Raw genomic sequence first — 21472 nt, 5'->3', positions numbered from 1 at the left:
TAGTGGCTTTTAATCTTGCATCAAATAGTGAAGTATTTTTAAATCCCTGTCATGAGTATATTGTGTTTATTTCAGCTCATATTCCACCATTGCAGACTCTACTTCCTGAGGAAGCTGAGATCCTTCAACGTGTGCAGCAAGATGTTGGAGATCTTTTACCAGTCTGTTGTTGTCAGTGCCATCTTCTTTGCTGTTGTTTGTTGGGGCAGCAGCATCAGAGCCAGCGACACCAACAGACTTGATAAGATCATCAAGAAGGCTGACTCTGTTCTTGGACTGAGACTCGAGTCTCTTGAGACTGTGGTGGAGAGGAGGACATTACATTACATTACATTACATTGCATTTAGCAGACGCTTTCATCCAAAGCGACTTACAGAGGAGGACATAAGCTGAGAAAGGTGTAAAGGAGCACAGAGTAGTTGTTAGTTTTGTTAGGCAGGGAAGCATTCTCGAAACAGAAAGGTTCTTACAAGTTTTTTAAAGGTAGAAAGGGATGTTGCTGTTCTAGTAGCCGTTGGTAGAACGCTGAATAAACTGTTATCCATCATGGACAATGAGCAGCACCCTCTCCATCACACAGTGGACAGACAGCGGAGCACCTTCTCCCACAGGCTGCTACAGCTCCTGTGCCACATGCCATCACATCTGTATAATAACAGCAAAAAACTCAGGTCACTGCACATTTCTCCTTTCTTACTTTGCACTAAATCAATACTGCCAACCTGCTATATATACTTTTGTACAATATATTTTATTTACTATTGCTATTTTGATATTTTATTATGCATAGTTTGTTCTTTATATTTTTATTCTTAAGTTGTTGTCTATCGTCACTGTGTGTAATGCTGCTGCTGCACTGTAATTTCCCAGCTTGGGATAAATAAAGTACATCTATCTACCGTGTTTAATATTGGACTATTATGAAACATGTTTTTGGTGACTCGAGCTGAAGCTCCCGTGTCACGTGACCAAGGACACGGCATCAAATTTTAATTTCCCCGGAAGTTACCCATGCGACTTGGAGGCGCACCGGCTCCGTAGAGCAGAAACATCGCATTATGGCCTCTCTGTGAGCCTCCTGATGCGACAGCAGTGTACATACCTAACCGGCAATCCGTCACCATCGACGCCTTGATCATGGACCTCCGGTCCAGAGGCTTTTTTCGGGGCCATCGGAGTTGTCAATAGTACTCCCGAAGTACTATATTATTTGATTTTGAGCACCGTCACTTGTGCACGCCCGGGGATTTAAACCGAAGTGACAGTAGTAGCACTCACCCCATCTGCCGGTTAGCTCGCTAACTAGCTCGCTAAGTCAATAGCCAAGAAGGGCATCACTTTTCTTTTTTGGAGTAAAAGGACAACACAGCTACTTTCACTAACAGAAGACTGAACAGAGGCCGACTCCCCGAGTTCCCATCTTTACAACATATTCACTATTGATTCCTGGTAAGAATAAAAATCATCTGGCTTCAAGTGCACCGGAGCTCCGTGTTTGTCAAAGGCAACACAGGGGCTAGCTGATGTTAGCAGGCTGAGCAGGCCCCGCCGGCTGTCTGTCAGTCCACACACACTACTACTACTACTACTACTACTCTCACAGCTAAGCGAGCTAGTCTTGTCCGGAAAACGGATAAATTAAATGTTAAATGTTGCAGAGTTTAAACGTGGTTCCTGTGTTAATCTTAGAGCTGCTTAGCTCTTAAGTTAGCCGAGATGACAGCCTCGCTTCTCGTGGCTAAATCCTCCATTTGGGAAGCTAGTTAGCTCTTAATGTTAGATGTTTTTAAACAAACAAACAAAAAAAACAAGCATTTTAGAGGTGAAACTTTTGCCGGTGACAACGTGTCTTCCTCGCGTGTTATTATTTGTCGTTAAATGTCAGGATTGTTGGTTTCATTTACTCGCCTAGCTCACTGGGCCTGTAATTAAATACAGCTCGCAGGACGGGGCTGGGCTAACCCCCTGCTAACATTAACCGACAATAGCTCAACTGTAACCTAATCGGCGGCTAAAGTGTTGCAACATTGTCGGCTTATTGTTTGCTTGTTTATTTCGAGTTTGTATCAGTGATTATATCTTTCACTAACACGGTAAAAAACTCACACTTTTAATGTCCGCTAAGGTTAAATGTGGAGCCAACGTTCAGCCACGTAGCGTAGCTGGGACACGTAACCGTTAGCCGGCGGTTGGGCTTCGGCCGTTAATGCTGCCTCGACAGCGGCCCGACAAAACCTGCTTTAAACCTTTATAATCAATCCGAGACACGCTTATGAAAGTCTCCCCAGATCCGCTGTCGCTTTTAACGTCGATTCCTAACGCTGTTAGCCGTCTCTGCCCGGCAGAAACATATGTTAGCTTCGTACATTGATGCCCGGTCTTAAAAAAAAAAAAAAAAAAAAAAAAAAAAAAGAAGCATGGCACCGAGCTAGCGGCGGCTAACGACAGTTCCTGTGTCAGCAGGTGGATGGAGCATGACACGTCTGCGAGGAGTGTTAACCAGCTTTATTTGATATATTTATTATTAATCCTGTCATCTCTAAGCTGTTTAAAACAATCCTCTAACTTCACGGTGAGATAAACTTGTTGTGAGGTTTTATTTTTTTAAATGAATATCGACCCTAAACGTTGTGTGAGTGGATTATTTGCACATGTAGCTATCGCAACCAGGGGGCATTGAAGCCACTGTTAACACACAGTAAATGAACTTTGACCTGAGGTATCCATTTTCTTACATTCACTCAACACCACAGCAGTCCACATGATTTGGTGGTGATCAAATATGAGCTCAGAGTAGATTTAGAAGTATTCACTGTTAGTATTTCTCCTTTTTTTTTGCTGTTTGGACAAGTCATGATAATTTAATATTGTGTTTTTTTTTTTTTTTTTATTTTTTTTATATTTTTTTTTTTTTTTTTTTTTTTTTGAGTGATCATAACCTTCTTTTGCGTTTAACCGACATACTGTTTTTGGGTGGAGGTTAAAACACACACACACGATTTGAGCAATAATCCACAAAGCATATTAAGAGTAATTGCTCATGAGGCTGTGTATGAACCATGCGATAGATATGGATGTGAACAACGCTGTGGGAGTTGGTGGTGTTATCATAGGCGAAACCACAGGCCACACCCTCGCTGCTTAGTTAGATCTTGGCACACTTTAAAAAAAAAAGGTTTAGTTCCTCGTACAGTGCGGTCTGATGTCTAACCTGTATGGCTGCATTTATCTCGCTCGGTAGAGATTAAATAATTCAAAGCGGTTTCATTCCACTGCCTTTTGATTAACTTTTTTTATTAGGGCCCGAGCACGAAACCGTGCGAAGCCCTATTGTATTTCAAATGTTTATTATTTTTTTTTTTATTATTATTTTTTTTTTTTTTATTTTTCTTCAGACCTAAAGTAAATCGCATTTTCGACAGCCCATATCCCCCCGAAAACTCACGAAAATTTGCCTACCCCCCCAATGTCAGGTGTAAAATTACGTATTTTGGGGGTCTCACACATGGACGTACGCATATGCCTCCACAGCGCCACCTAGGTGCGCGTTTTTGGAGGTGCCCCTCGCCACGGTTTCGCCCACGTGTACGGGACTTGGTGGGAGTATGTAACATGCCCAGACGCACAAAAAAGTCTCTTGGTGTCCCAGGCTACAGTGAACTGTACGGCGTCCAATTTTTCCCAAATTTGGACTTTTCAGGTTTTTTGGCTCATTTCCAGGGGTCGCATTTGAACGAACTCCTCCTAGGGATTTCGTCCGATCCTTTTGAAACTTGGCACATGGGTTCATGAGGCTTTGACGATGAAAAGTTATCAAAATCATAACTTTTTGATGTACTATGTCAGAGGGGCGGGGCCACGAAATTCTCCATTTTTCCATAAAATTTCAAAGTGCTATAACTTTGTGAAAAATTCTCCAATCTTCACCAAACTTTGAATATATAATGGCAGTCTGGCCTAAAATACATTTCCACAAAAATATTCGGTGATTTTCATAGCGCCTCCTAGTGACGACAAAAAAGACCACTTTTACGAGATGGCGTGCAGCTCAGACAATATTGATCATATCCACCTCAAACTAGGTGTGGATGTTGTCAAGGCCTTGGACTTGACATCTGAGAAATAATTTCAACTTTTTATCAGAGGGCGTGGCCGTGACGGAGCGTCAAAGTGGACGCTGCCTTTTTTTTCACCGAAAAACCAGACTCCATTGACTTTTTGGCTGATTTTCGGGCAAAACTGTGCGGCTATCATATACTTTGTCACAGCTGTCTGAAACTTGTTGGGGTTGTTAAGAGCAATATTATGCACAATTCGGCTGCATAATTAATGAGGGGGCGGGGCAAAAGCGCTCTATAGCGCCCCCTTGAATTTTTCTTTCGAACAGCCCCGCCACAGTTTTGGTCACAGAATTATGAAACTCAGCCGAATTGTAGAACATGCCAGGACCTACACAAAACTCTCTTGGAGCAATAAGCCACAATGAACAGGAAGCAAGATATTTAATAATGAAAATCGTCATTTCCGGTGTTTCGGCCTGGTTGACAAGGGGTCATGTTTGAACGAACTCCTCCTAGGGATTGTGTCCAATTCACTTCAAACTTGGTAAGTGTGTTCACATAGACTTCCTGAGTAAAAGTTATCAAAACGATGAATTTTGGGGAATCGCTGTGGGCGTGGCGCTCTATGAAAATCGTCATTTTTGCTGTTCTGGGCTGGTTGACAAGGGGTCATGTTTGAACGAACTCCTCCTAGGGATTGTATCCAATTCACTTCAAACTTGGTAGGTCTGTTCAAATAAACTTCCTGAGTAAAAGTTATCAAAATTATGAATTTTAAGGAATCGCTGTGGGCGTGGCAATCAATAAAAAAATTCAAAGAAGGCATCGGCAGGAAGCACCTTCTCAGAGCTGTCTGAAACTTCTTGCGGTTATCAAGGTTATGTTATGCACATTTCGACGTGCGCACATTTCGACGTGCGCGCATATGCGAGGGCCCGACCATCGCTGCTTGCAGCTTTAATTTTTTTTGTATTTCTTCCACAGAAAGGCTGGCAACACAACGCCACCCTAATGCAGAACCATAAAAGAACGTGAAATGAACAAACCACCACAGCCTATAACGGGACCCACTTCTGTCCCAAACCCTGCCCCTTCCCCCGGATTGACACAGGTGAGATGATGTGACCTTGTAGTGTCGAGGTTGTTTTGGTAAATACGACTTTGGTAACATAATTTTTTCTCCTCCTTTCTCCTCTGAAGGCAGCCTACGGCCCTGGACAACCCCCTTCTATAGTTTTTGCCACCCCTCCACCTCCACAAATGAACTCTGCATCACAGCCAAGACAGGTATTGCTCACAGCACGTTTGTTTTTTCAGCCTTAGGTATGTGATATGTTTTTCCTCGTATAAGAACTCTCCCCTTTCCCTTCTCTTTCACGAAGATTTCTGACATGGCTTCTCTTGCTATACGGCTTTGGCTAAATCTCCGTGTGGGTGTGTGTGTTTTTTAAAGCTCATTTGCCATCTTTCTCCTTGAATCTTGACTTCTTTCCTCTCTTCTGCTGTCCTCCCAGTTTGCTGCAGGGCCCCGTACTTTACACCAACAGGTACTAACACCCCTCACTGTTCCCTACACCCCTGTCTCCTTTAGTTTAATGCATGCTTTCAGTTCCACGTGTTGAATAATGCTGTAGTGTTTATTAGACGAGTTCATTTTGCCTCAGGTGCGTATTTCTCTATAGGAAGTTGTGCCTTTATTTATTATTTTTTTTAAGTTGTTGCTGAGTCATGATGTTTTAAAGCCAGGTCGTCTTAATTCATCCTGCATCTGCGTACACCCCCAGTTATTTCCCCCCCATATCTCTCCACATTTGCAAGACACCATCCTAAACCTGCCGTCATAATGACAGAATAACTGACTGTAATGTGAAGTGCTTCAAGCATCTTTTTAAAGGCTTTTGTCTACCTTTTTTTTAATAAAGCTAACACATATACGTTATTTTTTTGGTACCTGCAGCATTCTTACATTTGTTTTCGCCACCGGCATGTGCTTGTAGCCTGTAAAATGATTCTTTGATCGCTCAAAACTGTGACCCAGAAGGACCTCTGGGGACCTTTAACGTCTGTGCCCGACCTGTACAGAGTTGCATGCTCGGCTACGGTTGTTTTAAAGCTTGAACTGTTCATGGCTGAGAGATATCTTGCTGCTGCTGCTTCTCATACACTCTTCCTACTTACGTAATTGCAACCTTCCACATTGTCTCCTGTCCTCATTTTCACCTTAATCTCACTCCCTCTCTTGCTCTCTGCTCATGTGTTGCGCGGCTGAAGGGTGGATACAGAGCATTACAGGTAACCGCTTTTCTCTTCGTCCGCCCTGCCCCCCCCGCCCCCCAACCCCCCTCTTTTAACTTGGGCTAACTTCAGTGTAGCAGGGAGACATTTAGACTCTGTAACCCAAGAAGTGAACTTGCTCTACAAATTGGCAGTTGCCCTCAGTGCATTGCTTCTCACTTTGAGTTTAGGCCTTGTGTTTGTGAGATTGGACACAGGCACAAGCTGCAACAGTGTTAACACATGGGTTAGGACCTGAAACACTAAATGTGCACACAGAGCAATAAGTTTGCTCGTGCTACGATAAACCTCTTCATCCTTCTTCCAGAATTACTATCAGAACCGACCAGCCATGGCCACCAACGCTCCAAGAGTACAGACGAGTAGTGGCCCAAGACCTGTCGGACCTGCTCACGTCTACCCGCCCAGCTCCCAGATGATGATGATTTCCCAGCAGCAGCTTTCTTTCGCTAGCTCCCCTCAGGGCTACTTCATCCCCCCTGGACAGGTTGGTTCACATTAATAATCATCAGTTCATTATTATTACATATTATTATGATACCTGTCTGCCAACCTGCCCGTATAATACTCATCATATTGCCATGCTGGCCTGAATATACGTCAATATTTCTATGAAGAAATCACGCACCATCCTACTCCCATAGAGTGAGCTTATAACATTAAGAGAGCGTTGCACCATGGGTTGTTTGTAGCCTTGATGTTGCAAGGCTAGCAGGTTTAGACTTAAGCAGCCTTGTGATTACAAAGCCCAGTTTAACCCTGCTGGAGTTTCATGGACTAAATAATCTGTCAAGCAATTACCAGAGTCACACATGTTATAATAAGACTAATAACAGCCCAAGAAAACCATTGTGAGTACTTCCGAGAGGCTGACAGGAGAGTGCGAGCATGTCACTCGTGGACACAATGACGAATTATCCGCATTTGTTTACAAGCATCACAAACGTAGGAGTTTCTGGTCTTCAGGCGTTAGGGGAGGGAAAAAAGGGGTAGTATGGTACATTACTGTGGAGGCGGCAGAGATTGACCTGAAGCTCTCACAATGTAATCGTTCAATCCGTTGTTGCTGTTTCTGACACTCGATTTTGTTTTCTGCAGTACCGGGCCCCTTATATGCCTCCCACTCAGCAGTATCCTGTGAACAGCGGCACAGCAGGCTTCTATCCAGGAACGAGCCCTGCTGAATACCCAGCTTATGGTAAGGGTTGTTGCCCAAAGCCAACAACAACCAAGCACAACCATTAATATGGGAGATTATCGGTTAAATGAAGGTGAAATCTCAAACAACAAGACGTTTAACTGAGATTTTAAAGTTTGAAGAATCTAGTTCGATGTCCATTAACCCGTGAGAGATTTGTGGGTGTGTTGTGGTTTTGCTTGGCTGGTTGGTGTGTTCAGTGTCTTTCTGGGTCAAAACACACTGCTGTATGTGGTGAAGTGCCAGTTGCATGTTGGTCTGGCTTGATTCTGCTTTGGCCTGTGTTCTTTCTATCTGCAGTCTCACCTGACACTGCCTTACAGGTTCCATGAAATGGCTTTGAGACAAGTATTTAATTCTTTTACTGGATGTCTGTCCACGTAAAACATGACGTTTGGGTGGGATTTAATGTAACGAGGGACAAAGAAAAGTAAGAGAGGCGTTAAGTAAGGTCGCCACCAGTGCACTTTTGAACAAACACACTTCCGACCTGTGTTACTGCTGCAAAAATCTGCTTAAGCACAAATGTTGTTCTGCAGATTTCATTTTATATGGTGAAAGTAAAACACCCATTTTCATTGGCTACCGTCCGTCCCTGAGTGTTCGTTTTAATAAACAAACATGATCTCTATATAAAATGATGTAATAAAGGGAGACTAGAATAAGATGCAGCCAGGAACACGAGGTAAGAATCCAGTAAAACGACGTCGTTCATTTCATGGGACCTTTTTAACACCCTGCTTCCTCTGGTTCCTCTCATTAACTCATTCTGCATCTGTCTCTTCCTGCTCTCTCTCTCTCTCTCTCCTTCTTTCTTCCCTCTCTCCCGTCCCTCACTCCCTTCCTCTCGTTTGCTGCGTTGGTTCAGAGCCCTCTCTTGCTGCGAGGGAGAGGCGGGGTGGTGGGGGGAGAGGGGGCGGCCGAGAGAACGGCCGTCTCTCTCTCCACGGTGCTCCTCTCACCTCCCAGCGCTACCCTGGTGAGTAGTGTGTGTGTGCTTGTGTGTCGGTCAGCAGGCTTTAGTGGCAAAAATCTCTGTTGCACCTCCTGTCTCTAATAGTGTCGTAAATGTTTGTTTGGGTTTCTTTTGGTAACTCACACACGTGTACTTATGTGCAAATAATAAACAAAGTGAAGGTCACATAAAAAAAACATTAATATTGTCCTGAATACACAGGGAAGTCTTATCAAAATGGCTGCTCGCTGGGTAGTCTAAACACAGTTCCACGTTTATAATTTCATACGTATGACTTTTTATTAAATGTAGTTCATGTGATTTACAATTGAAGACGCATAGATAATAAGTTTACTGGACGGGACTTTAACGTGCAGCTTCTGTCCGACCTTCATGATCTGGATGTGAAGGTCATCACTACAACAGCCTGCGTCATAACCAATTTCATTCAAATTTTTTAAAGATTTGAATAACTTTAACACGCGCACAGGCTACCTTCATCTGCAGCAGGGTCCGATGGCTGACCTCGACATCTGTGGTTTCATTTGTTCAGTTCAACTGAGTACGACACATTAATCAGGCCTCAGATCAGTCTCTATATATTAAAAATGTGTACAAGAGTGTATCGTTTATATCATGATTCACCCACCTCATGTAGGCTCCTGCTGTGGATTCTTGTTTTTGTGTTCCTGCAGGAATCGCCACTCTGTTATTACAAGATTTATTAGGTGTTAAGGTCGAAATATCAATAGGACGTACACCTACAAAGCCCACATAAAGCCCTGCGGGGTTTTCAGGACAACTCATCGCAATTTAAAAAAATAATCTTTGTAATCCGAATAGTTGCTTATTTTAGTGTGAAGCTTCGTCTTATTATTTATTTTCTTTTCATGTATTAATTTTACCTTACAGCAGGAGCATACTATCCAGCTCAGCCGCAGTACTCTCCGTCTGTCCAGCCGGCACCGGTCCTGATCAACCCCGCACAACAACAGCAACAAGCCCCGCCTCCTCAGCAACCACCGGCACAGGCACAAGGCCCACCAAAGAGGAAAAGCATACCGGTAGTGTGTCACAACAAAAGGGTACCGTGCCTCTTGTCTGAGGTCAAAAGAAATTGAATGGGCAGAAATTGTTTTGTATGTTCAATGAGGAACTTTCTCTTTTACCTGAAAATAACAATAGTCTTTATAATGTCAGCTATAGATCAGCAGCGGCAGGATCATTACATACTGTTGGTATTTTAATGTGAGTTGCATGTTAACCAGTATTTCCCCTGTGCCCTGATAGATAAGAATACGAGACCCTAACCAGGGTGGGCGCGATATCACAGAGGAGATCATGTCAGGTGGAAGATCCACCACCACACCAACTCCCCCACAGGTAAGGAAGCTTTTGGAAAGACGGGTTTAAACTCTGATCTGGAACGAGCTTGGACATAGTGGAGGACAGAATTGAAAATAGAGAACTGTTTTTATTGGTCGTATTGCTGGTTGTAAGTCCTGAGTGCTATTAGCGACTCATGTTTGTGTAACTCTGGGCTTAAAGTAGTTTCTTATTTTAGAAAATCTAAATTGTCAGTTGCTGATGTCAGGTACTGTGTGGAAAAGTAAAAGTGTTTGAACTGTTGGAGCTCGAGTTGTGAAAGACTTTTCAGTCTTCAGTTCTGACTTTTTTTTTACATTGGTAGTTGGCTTGTCTGAGAATGTAGCATTTTAGTAGAACAAAATTTAAAGTTACAATTTAATTACACATGAGAGTATAATTCTTTTTTCTTTTTTTTTTAAGTACAGGCAAAGCAGACCAACGCTGTATTGTAATTTTGTAGAGAAGCAGTGACATTTGGTCGCGTTGTACTAACAAAGGACACATTGTCAGAGAAAACAAAGCACGGTTTAGGAATACTTTCCCACTGGCTCCCAGCTTATTTATTTTTCATCGAGGTGATTGCATATTTTCACATCTATGTGCTAACATCTTATCAGCATAGAACAAATCGAACACCGCTTCACCAAGGAAACAGAAAGCCAAAGCAAATACAGACAAATGTCTGACACCAGTGTTCTTTTTTTTTTTTTTTTTTTTTTTTGGCCTTTTATGCCTTTAATGATAGTACAGCTGAAGATAGACAGGAAGCAGTGGGCAGAGAGAGAGGGAATGACACAGTAAATGGCCGTCCAGTGCAGCGAGGACTACAGCCTCTACACATGGGGCGGCCGCTTAACCCACTACGCTACCGACCGACCTGCACAAGTGTTTTGAGCTGTGGCTATGTTTTTAGGCTAGACTGCCATGATATTGAGTTAGCAGTCAGATTGGGCAAAACACTTTTAAACAAAATGGCATCCGAACAGGACGAACTACAGCCTTCAAAATAAGAGTTTAATCATGTCTTTGAGTTACAGTGTGAAAATGATTTAATAAAGATGGTAAAAATGTTGTCATCTGTTTGACTGCAGGCCTCCATAGGAGATTCAAGTCTTGCACAGACCAATGGTAAAGTTACACAGCCTGTCACTACAGTAAGAAGAGGTGAGTACGTTTTCCCAGTTATGGTTTTACATTAAAAAAAAAGAGAGAGATGGTTGTGTTGCACGTTTTCCTTATTGTGATTATTTCATGATTTTCACTGCCCAGATGAAAACGTGGAGCCTCCTGCGAGCCCCGAAACCCCACCACTCCCTGCAACAGCTAATACAGAGCCCGTGGTGGAGGCCAAACAGGAAACGGACAACCAAATTACACCACCTGCTGAGTTAGCCACACAATCTGTAGCTCCTGCAGCTGCTACTGAGGTGCCAACCCCATTAATAAAGGACCAGCAGTCTTCCGCTCCCCTCCCTTCAGCAGCAGCATCACCTACTACTACTCCTGCTGAGACAGTAAATGAAGTAGATCCTAAAGTTAGTGACACAGTAGACGCTCCTGTTGCCCCTCCAGCATCGTCTGCAGCACAGGAGGCGCCTGTCAAAATGGAGGAACCGCAAGCTGCCCCAGCTCCAGCTGAGAAGGCACCAGAAGAGGAAGAGAAGATAACAGAGGAAGTGAAGAAATTCGAAAAAGAGGAGCAGGTGGCCAGCGCCAAGTTGGAGCCTGCAGTTGAGGTTGCTGCGACAGCTACCCCCGTTATCGTGGCGAAAGAAGAAACTGCCACAAAGACGATAACTGAAGTCTCTCAGCCTCCACCCTCTGCACAGGAACCTGCTGCTCCACCGACCCGCAGCGATGCCCCGAGCCCTGCCCCCGAACCTGAAGCCACACTGGCTGAAACAACAGAGCTCCTTTCCAACGGTCTCCCTCAGGATGCTGAGGAACTCGCCGAGGATATGACATTTCCAGACACTACACCCCTTGACAAGCCCGACGCTTCTCAATCTCAGGAATCCACACCTGTGGCTAAAACGGCAATGCCAGCCCAGGAGGAGGCGGCAGAGGAGAAGGAGAAGGAGGAGGACAAGAAGGAGGTGGAGAAAAAAGAGGAAGAGAAGGAGAAAAGTGAGGATGCCCCTCCCGCCCCTGTTAGCTGCCCTACAGAGGAATCTACTACTATGCAAGGTAGGGTGGAGTCCACTCTCGCCCGCAAGTCCACTGTCATGTGAGATTTTAACGTCTGTGTCCTTTTTTTTTTCCTGAAGCTGCTACGTCTGTGCCAAAGAAGAAGAAGAACATAAAGGAGTTAAATAAGAAGGACGCCATTGGAGACCTCCTGGATGCCTTCACAGAGGTGTGTAGAAGTCATGATCGTGGTGTTAAAGCGTCTCAGCGGTTTCAGCTGTATCAATAATATTTCTGAGGATATTTTACATTCTCTGAAGAATAACTGGGTTATTATAACAGTATATCTCATCTCTTCCTGTTTTGTTTGCTGCAGGAGCAGGGCACTAAGCCCACTTCTGAACCCTCGTCCACTCAGGCCGACCCAGTCCCTGTTGCTCCAGCTGAACCTCCAGCTGAACCTCCCGCTGAGGTTGCAGATGAGACCTGGGAGGAGAAAGAGGACAAGCAGAATGCAGAACCCGACAAACCTAAAGCCACACCTGAGCCAACTGGGCAGAAATACCAGTACAAAGGAGGTAGGTTGTGGATAGGGTTGTCCAGAAGAGTTTCTGTTTGTGGTTGTGCTGTAACAGCTGTTTTTGACATTGACTTGAAGCTGGGTTTTTTTAGGTCCACATGCAGCTGATGTTAAAATGCGAGAGGCGCGTAGAAAAGATGTGATGTTTCTGTTCATAAGTTAATGTCATAAAGTTATTTCAGATCAGAATTGTGTACTCCCTTTGACATGTTCAATGATTTATGCTACAAGGATAGACTGTCGGGCTAGATATCACGAGAGCTACTCATTATGCAGCAGCTTCCTACATAAAGATTGTCAAGCCTTCTCAGACTGTCCCATTCAAGACTGGAGACACATTTTCCCTGCCATCATGAGTGCTACAAAGCAGCACACCTAACGCTGAGCTCTTCCCTGTTTAAATCGAGTCCTCTGCATTCTCTCGTGCGTCTCTCAGAACAATGGAAGCCGATTGACCCAGAAGACAAGAAGCGGTACGATAGAGAATTCCTCCTTGGCTGCCAGTTTATCGGCGCCAGTATGCACAAACCCGAGGGCCTGCCCATCATCAGTGATGTGGTGCTGGATAAGGTAAGCATGTGTGACATTATGATAAATACGTGGATGTTAAAGCAATTATTTTACTTACGTTCTGACCTCATTAGTAAAAGTGTTTCTGGTCATTCATGAGGAAGAAGCTTGTCTGTGTTTTGTATTTTGGTCTTGGGCACTGAGGTCATTTATTTTAACTTCAGGCGAACAAGACTCCACTGCGGCCTGCTGACCCAGCTCGACTGATGAATGTTGGTCCTGATTTTACTCCGTCATATTTGGGGAACCTTGGGAGCAGATCAGTGGGAGGACCACGAGGCCCAGTAAGTCTCTACCCTTCTGGCAATCATCATAATTAATTATTTTTTTTTTGTTGAATAAGGCTTTTTTTTTTTTTTCCTAAACATGCCTCCCTTCTTTTCTTTTCAGCCGCCCGGGCCACGTCACTCCCAGCAAGGTCAGAGGCCCAGGAAAATCATCAGCACAATGTCCCTCGGTGAGGATGTGCAGCTCAACAAGGCCGAGAAGGCCTGGAAGCCCAAGGCCAAGAAGTCTACTCGCAGCCGAGGCGATGAGCCCGAAGAAGACGACCCTGAACAGGCTAAGACACAAGAGTTGTTCAAGCGTCTGCGCAGTATCCTCAACAAGTTGACCCCCCAGAAGTTTCAGGAGCTGATGAAGCAGGTGACGGACCTGGCGATAGACACGGAGGAGAGGCTGAAGGGAGCCATCGACCTCATCTTTGAAAAGGCCATTTCAGAGCCCAACTTCTCTGTGGCCTACGCCAACATGTGCCGCTGCCTTATGGGGGTAAGCTGCGTGACTGAGTCCAGATCTTGTGTTTTTATCTTTTGCTCCAATGATGACTTCTGTTTTGTGCCACGTGTCTGGGCCACTGAATGTTCATGATGGTATTGAGGAACTGATGGAGCACACTTGAGTCACTGTTCATTTTCTGTTTAACATTTTCATAAAGAAGCCTTCATCTGTGAGATTGAAAATGTATATTCATTTTTAAAAATGTAACCGTTGTTAATGTTTTCCTCCTTCAGTTGAAAGTCCCCACGTCAGACAAGCCGGGAAATCATGTGAACTTCCGCAAACTGCTGCTCAACCGTTGCCAGAAAGAGTTTGAGAAGGACCAGGATGATGATGAAATCTTTGAGAAAAAGCAAAAAGAGTTGGAAGCTGCTGTGGCAGTAAGAAATATCTTTTTGTTTTTACTGTCACTGTCTCAGCCACCATAGATTCTGCTGCAGAACAAAAAGCTCATTTTACACCACCCACAACTCACAAACACCCACTTGTGTCTGCCCACAGGGAGAGGAGCAAGACCGCTTGAGAGTGGAGCTGCAGGAGGCCAGAGACCAGGCCCGCCGCCGCTCTTTGGGCAACATAAAGTTCATAGGCGAGCTCTTCAAGCTGAAGATGCTGACAGAGCCCATCATGCACGACTGCGTAGTGAAACTACTGAAGAATCATGATGAAGAGTCTCTGGAGTGTCTCTGCAGGCTGCTCTCCACGATTGGCAAAGACCTGGACTTTGAGAAGGCCAAGGTGAGTCGGGGATTTATTTTATTTTTTTTTGTGTGTGTGCCACAGATCTAGTCTAATGATTATTAGTGATGGTATTAAGGAGCCAAGTGTTTATGATGGTTTTAGGAACTGATGGAGCACACTTTGTTTTGTTTTCTGATTTAAAAAAAAAAAAAAAAGCTTTATGCCATTGAATTATTTGTGAGACAGAATCATAAAAGCTGTTTTGTTTCTGCGTTAGCCTCGTATGGATCAGTACTTCAACCAGATGGACAAGATCATCAAAGAGAGAAAGACCTCATCCAGAATCCGCTTCATGCTGCAAGACGTCTTGGACCTCAGAAAGGTAAATATTAAGTCACCTATGAAAAGATAATACAATGACCCCATAACAAGCGTTTGTTCAAGTTTAACGCTGTTTTATAATCGTCCTTCCCTCTGTGACCCACAGAATAACTGGGTGCCTCGTAGAGGAGACCAGGGTCCTAAAACAATCGACCAGATCCACAAGGAGGCGGAGATGGAGGAGCACAGGGAACAGATCAAAGTCCAGCAACTAATGTCCAAGAAAGACGCAGGAGGCGGAGGAGGCGGCGGAGGAGGCAGGATGGGAGGGAACATGGGCGGCCGGGGCCCTCACACACCAGGAGGTGGAAGGCCCAGCCAGCCTCAGGATGAGGGATGGAACACGGTGCCCATCTCCAAGAACAGACCCATCGACACCACCCGCCTTAGCAAGATCACAAAGGTGAAGTTCAAGTTAAACATGGGAGTTTTCACTGTTGAATTTTGCTATCTGAAACTACCAGCTGCTAGTTTTCTTATTCTTGATTTCAGTTTCTTTCACATTTGTTTGGAGCGTTTAGAAACCGTCTCATGTTTAAGCCAGTGATTTGGGACTAAATGTCACTCTTGTGTTTCCCCTTTTAGCCTGGCGCTCTGGACTTCAACAATCAGCTGTTGGCTCCAGGAGGAAAAGGCATGTGGGGTAGCTGGGGCAAAGGAAGCAGTGGAGGAACTGGAGCTAAACCAGCAAGTGGAGAGCAAGGTAAAAACACCACCTGGCAGGGAAACCGGTAGTTTTTGAAGTTGTTTTTAGCAGGTGGAGTTTTAATCTGACTTTTTTGTCTTTGTAGAATCTGGTCGTCCAGCCACCAGCACCCTCAACCGCTTCTCGGCGCTGCAGCAGTCTGGTTCGTTGCTGTCCACAGCAGACTCTGATCGCAGAGTTCCTCAGAGGTATTCACCAGCTGCATTTTCTCACCTGTGAAATCTTTTGTCCATGTGTTATGCTTTACCTGTTTCACCAGACGCCATATTTATCAGACCGTGTCTTACTCACAACTCTTTTTTTTTTTTTTAGGTCAAGTTCCAGCCGTGAGCGTGGCGGCGACAGAGACAGGGGTGATCGCGACAGGGATCGGTTTGACCGGTTCGATCGCAGCGAAGGACGGGAAGGGCGTGACGACAGGAGCAGCCAGAACCAAATCACTAAGAGAAGCTTCAGCAGAGAATCGCAGGGCGGAGACGGCCGTGCATCAACCGAGCCCGTGCGTCGCGTGGCCAGCATGACAGACAACAGGGACAGGGGAAGCAGGGACAGAGGAAGTCGAGATAGAGGAAGCAAAGACCGGGGAAGTAGAGACAGAGGAAGCCGGGACAGGGTTCCAAGCAAAGATCTCCCAGGTGAATATCTCCCCACAATAGGCTGATGGTGTGAGTTGTACAGACAGATCTGAGAGGAGTAATATTTAACTTGTCCTCTTCTTTTTTTTTTTTTTTTTTTTTTTTGTCTGCCTCTGCAGTTAAGCGTGAGAGCGCCCCCACTCCTCCTCCTTCTCTTCCAAAGCCGACCTTGACTGAAGAGGAGGTGGAAAAGAAGTCGAACGCCATTATCGAAGAATACCTCCACATCAATGACTTGAAGGTACAAACATGAGACTGTGCTCATTCAAATGCAAGAAAATAAATCTCCCTTGAGCGCACACATTTTGGAGCATGAATCCTCTCTGATGGCCGGCGTCCTCTCCCTCTGGTGTTGTAGGAAGCGTTGCAGTGTGTGGCAGAACTCAACAGTGCCTCGCTGCTCTACGTCTTTGTGCGGAACGCCGTGGAGTCGACACTTGAACGCAGCACCATCGCTCGGGAGCACGTGGGCCTGTTGCTGCACCAACTTGTAAAGGCAGGGACTCTGCCCACACAGCAGTACTACAAAGGGTGAGCATGTAACATCATCGCACCTCTAGGGCATCTTTATTTTACTCTCGACAGGCTGAAGCTGACAAATGTGTGTTTTATAAGTTAGATTCAGTGCTGTGTTTTTTTTTTTTTTTTTCTGGGACTGCAGGTTAGAGGAGACCCTGGAGGCTGCGGAAGACATCGCCATAGATATACCTCACATCTGGCTCTACCTGGCTGAACTTATAACCCCCATGATCCATGAGGGAGGCATCCCTATGGGACAGCTTTTCAGGTGAGAACATGCTGGGAAATCTAAAGTTAGTGAGACCTAAACCACCATTTTGTTTGGAGGGTCCCACTCTCCCTGAGCAGGATTTATGGATATATTTAATACATTTTGGCTAATTCATGTAACCTCCCTATGGATTTGTCAACAGTGTTGATAAATAAAACAACTGAGTAATGTAGTTCAAAGTAAGTGGAAAGTCTAATTCAGTGTAATTGTGTCTTTAGGGAGATCTCGAAGCCTCTTGTGCCTCTGGGGAAGGCTGGCATGCTGCTGGTACAGATCCTCAAGTTGCTCTGCAAAGGAATGGTATGTCCAACAAATGCCTGGACGGCAGTGCTTTGCTTTCAGTACATCCTGTTGTACATAAACAAAGTACTTTGTGCAGTTTGACATTTTGGATCCATTACATTGAATGTTTGGGATTCTTCTCCCCACTCCCCCATCAGACTCCAAAGAAAGTCGGAGCCATGTGGACAGAGGCTCGGCTGAACTGGAGCGATTTCTTACCAGAGGATGAAGACGTCAACAAGTTTGTCTCTCATCAGGTCTGTAGGCTGTAATAACTGAAGCTGTTCATGACGTAATATTTGTAATATTTTATTTAAATATTCTAACATTAAAAATAAAGAGATTTAATTGCAGCAAAATATCAACACAAATGCCAGAACCCACTTTTAGCCCTTATGCCCTACATCTGTAAGAGAAGTAGGGCGGAGAAGAAAGATTAAATAGATTAAAATAGAAAATGACATGAATGAATATTATAATACTATTATCACATTACTCCCAATTGAAAATAGGAAATGTGTTGTTTTTTCGTTTTGACGGAATTTAAAGCAAAACAGTTCCCAAATTGATCACCTAACAAGTATCTTTAATTTTCCTTGTTGTGCAATGTAGAAGGTGGAGTTCACCACAGGAGAGGAGGCGGAGGTGAAGGAAGTCGGAAAGAAGGTCTTCACTGGAGAGGAGATCAGCAAACAGCTGGACAGACTCATGCAGGACAAGGCCAACAATCAGCGTATTAGAGACTGGGTCGAGGTGTGTGTGACCATACTAGTAATTATTTGTGTTTTCAGACTAGAACATTCAACGCAGTCATTTTTTCAAACATAAAAGTCACATGAGTAACTTAAGTTTGTTCTCCAGGCTAACTTGGAAGAGCAGCAAACTGCTTCCAACCAGTTTGTACGAGCATTGATGACATCAGTATGTCAGTCTGCCATCATATGTAAGTATGATTAATACGGGGCTGAATTCATCCTGTATCTTGGTCACCACCATCATCTAACAGCGGTAGCCTGAATCCTGATATACTGATCTTCTCCCATGATTCATTTTAGAAGTGTCATAATGAATGTTTTGATTATGCATGGAACATCAGACATGGTTTGTTACTCCTCATTTCAGGTGACACCCCGTACAGGGTGGACGCACGGCAGATCAACCTGAGGGCCAGTCTGCTGCAGAGATACCTGTGTGACGAGCAGAAGGAGCTGCAGGCCCTTTACGCCCTCCAGGCTCTGATGGTGCACATGGAGCAGCCAGCAAGTGAGTGTCCTGCTACTGAGCCGCCTGTAGGGTAACGGCGCTAAACAAAAAGCTCTGTGATGAATGATAACGTGATGGAGCTAATCATTTTCAGATAATTGACTGATATGCAAATGAGGCGATTATTAGGTCTTAGTTTGTGGTCGTATTAAAACAGCTTAGTTAAATGAGTGCACTGTATGAAAAACAGCTTTTTTCAGGGAAATTGTGTCGACTTCTGCCCACTTGAAAAGACTTGAACACAAAAAAACAGAATACATAATCAACATAAATAATGACAGCAGCTGTGTTGACATTTAAAAATGAAATGTGCAGGTGTCCTTTCTTTTTCGGTCTGGAGGAAAGGATGAAACAAGGAGGAAACGATACGTTTTCAAATTTAAATTGATCTTAGAAAGATTGATTTGACCAGCGCAGTCGCCTTTTTATTTGTGCTTGAACTGTAGTTCTCCTTTCTTAATTGTAACTGTGAAATAATGCAGCCCAAACACAGGGATAAGTGCATTAGCATAAATGACTTTGCACTGACTGAAGGACACTTAATGGGATTTTTAACAAAAGCCTCTGACATGAAGCCTGTGACGCAGCTCAGGGCTGTTGTATTGTAAGGTTTGTTATCTTTCTTCTCCTCCTCTGCAGCAAACTGTGGGTATAACTGAGCACAACCAAACCAATTCGTCTTCTCATTACCAGTCCTCGATCAGTACTGACCTCTGTGTTCTCTCTCTCTCTCTGCAGACCTGCTGAGGATGTTCTTTGACGCCTTGTACGACGAGGACGTTATTAAGGAGGAGGCCTTCTACAAATGGGAATCCAGCAAAGACCCCGCAGAGCAAACAGGCAAAGGTGTGGCCTTGAAATCGGTCACCGCCTTCTTCACCTGGCTGCGCGAGGCTGAGGAGGAGTCCGACAAGGAATAAAAAAAATTTAAAAAGACTGAACTAAAAGCTGCCGCCCCCCTTTGGCAAGGCGGGGGCTCTGCAGGCGGCTGCTGCGGAGAAATCATGGACAATATTGCCAGAGAGAGGCAGACTCGAAATCAATCCTCAATGAGGATAAATGTTTATTATGTTTTCTTTTTCTTTGAGGGACGGACTCAGAAAACAATCATTTCTCTCTACTTTCCCTCTCTTGCTTCCTCATTATTTCTCCATTTGCTTGTGACAGCAAGTGTCCTCATCAAATAAACTTGAAAACTGATTCAGCAGGATTGCTTGTTAACGAGGTGTGAAGTATCCCACATCACTACGAAACTTCTTTTTTTTTTTTTTTTTTTTTTTTGGTCACAATAATACAAAAACCAACAGCTGCTTTTTATTTTTTATTTTTAAATGGTTCTAGATGATGATGCCTAACATCGATCTGATCTGCAAGAATAAACAGCAGGCGTGTGGTGTAGTGGGTTCCCTGATAACGTGGCTGTCGTCACGCCACCATGTGTGTTCGATCCAAACTCAGCTCTTATGTCTTTGTCCCTACTGGAGTGTGCAGCATGACTGAAGTGTGTTTCTATTAATGATACTGTGGACGAAACGTCGATAGATAAACGTACATGAACTAATATGAATTTGACGGATGGAGTTTTTAAAGCAAAGGTCGTCTATTTTCTCTTCCTGTTTCCCTTCATGAACTTGCAAAGGACAGAAACACGGAGGACTGATGTTGACCTTTTTGACCTTGTGAGACTACTAGGGGGTGGTCTTAATGCTTCCTCTAAGCCATCCTCTCCCATCCCCAGTAGTGAACCACACTGACTGACTTCATCGTTACCTCTTCTATACTTAAACCTGAGCTGTTGTAGAGGACACTTAATGACCCAATCACCGTTAAAACTTGAAATCTACAGAAAATTGACTTGATGAAATACGATATATAAAGTTAAAAAAAAAAAAAAAAACTTAAAAAAACAAACAAAAAAAAACACAGAAATGATCCGAAAGCCTTTTCTACTTTAAGTGGAAACTTATTTCAGGAGCGTTCTGTAAATATATAATAATGATAATAATTACAAAAACTTTTTTTTTTCTCAGTTTTATTTTACAGAAACGATAAATTGCTGATGTAATTGCAGTGTGTCCTTTTCCAACAGAAACCGCAGTTGTCCGGATGCAGAGAGGTGCTTTAGATAATCCATTGATTATTAGTTGTATTGGAATTTTGTAAATATATTTTTTTTTTTGCTTTCTTTATTTAAGAAATTATTGCTTCTTTTGCATCGGAAACTGGAAAGTTGAGGTAACGGAACATTGCAAATAAAGGACTTATTAAGTTGCTGAGCGGAGTTTTGCATAAATCTGTCGGATGCAGTGGCGTTTTGTGTGGTTGTGTGTCTGTGTGTGTGTGTGTGTGGGGGGGGGGTTATGGTTCGTGTAAGAGCTGGATGAGTATCTGCACCGACACAGTGCCACGATGTCACCACATTAAATACAAGTCTGTCGAGATCTCTAAAAGAATTCCACGTTTATCGGTTTCCTTCATTCCGTCACAGAAGTCCAATCACTGGTCTCTTAAACTTTAAATTAAATTAACTCCTAAAAGAGTAGCATGCAGTGAAGTGTAGATAGTTTTGCTGAATAGATCACTGCTTTTAGTCAGTGTTGGAGAGGAACGGTTCAACTGGTGTGTCTGTGTAGGTCGTATCATGGCTGGAGTAACCCAGCAGGCCCCCCCCTCCATGTAGGGCTGCTTCTAACAATAGACCTTTTTACGCAGCAGCCATTTTGACATGAAGTAGTGTAAACACAGGTGTTACCAGTGATGCTAATTAAGGCTCTGTTCCACTCGGTGCTGGGCGCTGCT

At 44.0% G+C, this 21472-nt stretch overlaps 1 protein-coding gene and 1 non-coding gene across 6 annotated transcripts; both read left to right on the top strand.

The window, feature by feature from the left end:
- Positions 1–995: 995 nt before the first annotated feature.
- Positions 996–20944, top strand: eif4g1a (eukaryotic translation initiation factor 4 gamma, 1a). Of its 5 annotated transcripts, none has more exons than XM_019262190.2 (32): positions 996–1450; positions 5047–5173; positions 5263–5349; positions 5577–5609; positions 6334–6354; positions 6665–6844; positions 7456–7555; positions 9423–9595; positions 9801–9893; positions 10970–11042; positions 11148–12065; positions 12146–12234; positions 12382–12583; positions 13022–13155; positions 13320–13439; positions 13546–13926; positions 14169–14315; positions 14437–14673; positions 14894–14998; positions 15104–15400; positions 15583–15700; positions 15789–15891; positions 16016–16338; positions 16458–16579; positions 16697–16869; positions 17000–17125; positions 17347–17428; positions 17569–17667; positions 18023–18163; positions 18272–18353; positions 18533–18673; positions 19412–20944. In XM_019262190.2, exons 2-32 carry the CDS (start codon positions 5099–5101, stop codon positions 19591–19593), a joined length of 5157 nt encoding a protein of 1718 aa, XP_019117735.1. In that variant the 5' UTR covers positions 996–1450; positions 5047–5098; the 3' UTR covers positions 19594–20944. The 5 variants fall into 5 exon arrangements, with proteins under 5 accessions (XP_019117735.1, XP_027144141.1, XP_027144138.1 ...); XM_027288337.1 differs by having other exon boundaries at positions 997–1450; positions 9423–9574; XM_027288333.1 differs by lacking the exon at positions 996–1450 and adding an exon at positions 2442–2573.
- Positions 13971–14047, top strand: LOC113744142 (small nucleolar RNA SNORD66). Its single transcript, XR_003461302.1, has one exon. It is a non-coding gene; the product is annotated as a small nucleolar RNA SNORD66 (small nucleolar RNA).
- Positions 20945–21472: the final 528 nt, after the last annotated feature.

Source organism: Larimichthys crocea, chromosome II, assembly GCF_000972845.2.
Source record: "Larimichthys crocea isolate SSNF chromosome II, L_crocea_2.0, whole genome shotgun sequence".
Taxonomy (NCBI): domain Eukaryota; kingdom Metazoa; phylum Chordata; class Actinopteri; family Sciaenidae; genus Larimichthys; species Larimichthys crocea.
This window is presented reverse-complemented; position numbering and strand designations above follow the sequence as displayed.